Here is a 5,103-nt window from a genome sequence, read left to right as displayed (position 1 = left end):
GTGGGCATCGAGGCGCCGGTGAGGGGCGACGGGGTCGAGGTCGGTGACGAGGCGAGGCCGCGGCTTCAGGAAGTGGAGGGGCGAGGAGGACGACGGTGAGGCAGCGCCGGGCGATGGTTGCAAGGATGGGCTCCATGGAGGAGGGAGACGGGCGACGGCATCGCGCGATGGGGGCGCCGGCTCGGGCGGGGCTGGAGGCGCCCCCGATCCAGATCGGATCGTGGGGTGGGGGAGAGGAGCGAGGGATCGTGGGGAAAGTGGGGGGGGGGGGCGTGGTGGTGGATCGGGCTAGGGTTCGAGGAGGCGGGGGGGGGGGGAGAGGTGGGCCGGTTGTGGCCTGGTGGCCAGCTGGGCCACAACCCAGCAGTGGGGGGGGGGGGGGGGGGGCTTTGTTTCTCTTTTTTGGCAGCGGGCTTTTGCAATTAAACTAGCCACCAAATGACTTAGTAAAATTGTGTGCCTGGCCAAAACAATTACTAGGGAATAATGTGCTCTGCCATAACAAGTATGGACAAGTTTTGATTCCAAATGGGGTTTTCAATAATGGAAAAGGCATTAATGATGCTATTTTGGCACTGTTTAAAATGCTTAGGACCATTTTGTAGTATATGGTGATGTTTTCCTTAACAATCATTTGTTATGGAATTTTTGACAAATGATGAACATTTTGCAGCAATATTTGAGCAACTTCAAATTCCACTTGCATTTGAATTTGAACTCAGATAAGGATTTTGAAATAAGATGTTTCACCACTGTGATCAAGCATTGCAATGACGATGACTTATGATGATTGAGAGGAGATCACATTAGGGTGATGCTGGGGATGTTACATGGCCTATCTAGGAGTGGTACGCGAGGAGCTGCAGCAATGGTATGTCGATACAAGCATGGCACGTACCTCGGCCATGGTGTTTGATGGTATAACAGACGCGGCTGCGCTTGAAGCTCATGCATGTAATGAGGCCCTGTCCCTGGCGGCTGATCTGAACCTTACTTCAGTTTGCGTTGCTTTGGACTACTTGGAAGTGATTGCTAATATTGGGTCGACAGCACCATACCACTACATTTAAGGGAGATCAATCATTGTGCTGGATCATTTCAATCAGTTCAGTTTGTTCATGAGAAACGTGAGCACAATGGAGAAGCTCATGCCCTTGCGAAAGCAGCTTCCTCCCTTTCTTTTGGGCGCCATTTGTGGCTCACTATTTTGCCCGACATCATCTGTATTCCTATGAACCTCACTATTCAATAAAGGTTACAGTTGCTCAAAAAAACGTGACAACGCATGTGGGCCAGCTGGAAACATTAAAGCACGTCGTCTGACCAACGAGCCTATCCTATCCCAAATCTTGAGACATGCGATGGTGTGTAATACCGTGACTAGGCGAGGACGAGCACTCCTATGCATTTTTCGATTGGTTAGCCCATTAGTAAACATTTTTCATGGATAAATGCCTAGTTATTATAGCAGCAAGAGAACCTCAAAGGAAAATATAACAGCAAAAATATTATGGCCGCTAGATGTAAAACCGAAGGCTTGATATTGCAATGATGTTATTTTGCCGACTTTTGTTCTCAGATAAGAGGATGGCACACCATTCGCTCGATGTTGAGGAGCTCGTGCTCGAACAAGGGTATGACGTTGTCGACAGGCTGAGGAAATGGTTGGAGAAGAAGGTCAATTTGGTGTTGGTCATGGCTTCTTTTGTGGCGGCGGCGTCCTACCAAGCTGGCATGAGCCCCCCAAGATGCTATTGACAAGATGACACGGACAGGGTTTTTAACAAGTGGCAAAATGGCTTAGTAAAACATGATGACATGGCATATTAGGGTGAGGTTATTGTAGCTTGATTATCGAGGTGTTACATAGATCACGGCTAGGGGGCATATGCCCCCCACCCTACAAAAACTATAAAATAGGAAAACTTTATGGAGTAGACCTAGGAAGATATAGCTGTTGGTGAACAATTTGTATTTGTACGTGCGACATGCACAACCTAGCCCAAGTAAGGGAGCGGAGAAAACATCACACGAAGAAAGGCAGTGATTGATCCTGAGGCCTTCCTTCCCACCCCGCACACGAAACAATTTTTTTCTACGCTTTTGCTAACTACGTACTCTCCCCGTTTCGAAATATTACAGCGTCATATTCTTTGTTTAGCTGTATACTATACGGAAATCCAATAGAGCAAGGGGCTTGGTTTCCAGGTATTTAACCGTTTTCTAAAACACTTCATTTGTTGGTCTGATATTTTTTTGATAAAGGGTGAATTTTATTACTCAAAATGAAGCATCAAGTGAATACAATAAAAATGAGCACACACCTAGACTCTGCATAACTAGGATGCACACAACCAATACCAACACACACACACACACACAAAGCTGCCGGCAAATAACAAAGTCATATAAGACCAAAACCATACCTAAGCAAGCAGTAAAAAAAACCCAGAAGCGATCAATTCCGCGATCGACAATCTGCAACAATGACCATATCCGCACCAACTATCTCATGACACCACAAAAACAACGAGATTCTTCAACAGAAACGCCTTCAGAAAGGGAGTGACGTTCAAGCGCCGCCGTCACCGGATCCGACCATCAAAAGCCAGAGTCTAGGTTTTCACATTAAAGAATCAGTCCAAGCATGAATTAAAATTCCAAGGTAGCGAAGAGTAATAACACAAGTTGATGGGGCCCTTTATTGATTCATCCATACTACTAGTATACATGAAAAAGCATACAAGAACTTAAACGCTGCAAACTAACGGGGCCACAAGGTGCAAACAGAAAAAAAGAAAAAACATGAAAGTCTGGGCTCCATCTTCAGATCTATCACATAGATAGAGATAACTTAAGGGTATGCACCAGCATTACCGCTGCCACCTCCCGTGCCGCCACCGCTGCCGCCGTTCTGACCAACTCCCGTGCCTCCACCATTACCATTAGCATTTGCATTCGCATATTGGTACCAACCACCACTTGCCGCGCTAGAGCCAGAACCAGCACCACCACCGGCTCCGGAACCGCTGGAACCAGGGCCCGCTGCCTGTCCTCCACCGCTACCGCCACCATTGCCGCCTGCGTAAGAATCTCCACCATAACTATATCTTCCGTCGCTCGTATAGCTAGAGCTTGAGCCGTCGCCGGACCCAGCGCCATGTCCAGTGCCGCCATCCTGCGACGCACCACCCCCGCTACCGCCCCCTCCCGCATTTGCATGGGCTCCACTACTACCACTGTAGGCATTCCCATTGCCACTCCCAGTCCCTCCACCGCTGCCGTTCACAGTGCCACCACCATTCCCCACTCCCGAGCCTGTCCCCGTGGAGCTGGCGTATCTAATTACCCTAGTGGCGCTGGCTAACCCAATGCTCAGTAGCACAACCAAGCCAAGGGACACAAGCTTAATGGCAGCCATTGTGAGAGTGTAGCCAACTGCTAGATGAGATTGGTTGATGGTAGACCATGGAAATGCATGGGTATTTATAGCGTTGAGGTGATCTTGCAAATGTACGTTGGAGCCGTGCTTGTGCCTCTAACCTAGTGGGTTCTTTTCTATGTCAAGTGTTTATCAGCTCCCGATCACGCTAATCTTGTTTGACCGAGTAGGCGACGACTTGACAGCCGACAGTAAACTGGTTAATCTCCATTGTAAGCCAACAGCTTCCTGCACCTTTGCTTCCTTCAAGGGTGACTCCATATCCGTAGTGGGAGTAAACTTACATGCATGGTTATCTCTAGAACATCGTGCCATGCATATATTGACTTAGAAAACATGTCAGATTTGACTTGAGTTAATGGATAGTGCATGTTGTGCAAAGTTAATTGGAGGAGAGCTTCCTCGAAGGAGTAGCCGATCTGCAGCATCAGGCTAATCAATGGAACGATCTTCTGCATGTTCCATCTGCAGCTAGGGGGACACGTACGAGCTTGAAATTAATTAATCACGGATCAATCGGTTTATCTGTCCAGGTAACTACTCCAACAGTACAATAAGAGTACGGAAATCCGTATCATTGTAGATATATTCCACCACGGCGACACTGCCCTCTTTATATATATGCCGCTACGTGATATGACAAGGCAAAACTACCCTAGTGGGTGCAAGAAATTGTTGGATACATTAGCAATTTTCTGATTGATTTAATCCATAATAGATCATGATGAAAATAATATTAAAATCACATTGATAGCTTTACAGGTGAGTACGTACTACACAAACATCCATGCAAACAAATAGTACGGCTCATGGCGTCTCCAAACGTCGGTCCTCAATACAGACATAGTATTATCCGTCGACACGCGTCCTCCGATAGTGATACCAAAGTCGGTCATCCAATGCTTGTCGTAAACGCCCGCGATACAAACAAATTCGAACATAATCCATGCAAAAACAATGGAGTTCATTCAAATGAAAATAAGTTCAATATATTTTACATAAACCGGACGATATTCCATCCATTCAACTAATAAAACCTAAAAAAAACCTAAATTGGCTTGTGGCGCATGGTGCCCTCAGAGGTGTGGCCGGGCTGGATGGCGGCACCTCCGTCACCGTACGTGCCTTCATCGTCGTTGTCATCGGAGTGGTCCTTCTAGTGCTGGAAGGGCGCAAAAGCACCGCCAGCCACCGCCTGGGCTGATGCTCTTCTTCCTACTGCGATGTGCGGGGGTCACCTTGGAAAACTCTGACCCTTGCCAAGGAGCCCGACTCTTTCCCCTACCGGCAGCGGCGGCGGTCTTGCTGAGTGACCACTCTAGGAAATCTTGCCGAGGTCCCCGCCGAGGCGCCGATGTCGCCGCGAATGTCTCCGCGGTGGTTAGCGATCGGTCGTAGGCCCAGGCCTCCACGGGGTTGGAAGCCGGCCCCTCGTAGAACTTCGCGAAGGCCGAGGGATTTGCTGCGTTGCAGCACTCCTATTTTTTTTTTGCGGGGAGCATTGCAGCACTCCTATGGCTCTACTTCCATGACCACCCTCTCCTCAGTCGCCACGATGCTCCGCGATGAAGAGAAGCCACCGACGTTGCAGCCACCAAGGCAGTGGAGGAGGTGCCCACGCGCCTTAGCGGTCACGTGGGGAACCTCCTCTTTCACCGCTT

General features: G+C 48.7%; 1 protein-coding gene across 1 annotated transcript; it reads right to left on the bottom strand.

The window, feature by feature from the left end:
• Positions 1-2,679: 2,679 nt before the first annotated feature.
• On the bottom strand, positions 2,680-3,442 carry LOC123152932 (glycine-rich cell wall structural protein 1.0-like). The gene has a single exon (XM_044572298.1). It carries the CDS (start codon positions 3,419-3,421, stop codon positions 2,855-2,857), a length of 567 nt encoding a protein of 188 aa, XP_044428233.1. The 5' UTR covers positions 3,422-3,442; the 3' UTR covers positions 2,680-2,854.
• Positions 3,443-5,103: the final 1,661 nt, after the last annotated feature.

The sequence above is a fragment of the Triticum aestivum genome, chromosome 7A (assembly GCF_018294505.1).
Source record: "Triticum aestivum cultivar Chinese Spring chromosome 7A, IWGSC CS RefSeq v2.1, whole genome shotgun sequence".
Lineage (NCBI taxonomy): Eukaryota > Viridiplantae > Streptophyta > Magnoliopsida > Poales > Poaceae > Triticum > Triticum aestivum.
Note: the sequence above shows the minus strand (reverse complement) of the source record. Positions and strands in the feature narration are given on the sequence as shown.

Excerpts from the sequence above, each read along its gene's own strand:
- LOC123152932 (XM_044572298.1), bottom strand. The coding sequence starts at position 3,421 with ATGGCTGCCATTAAGCTTGTGTCCCTTGGCTTGGTTGTGCTACTGAGC.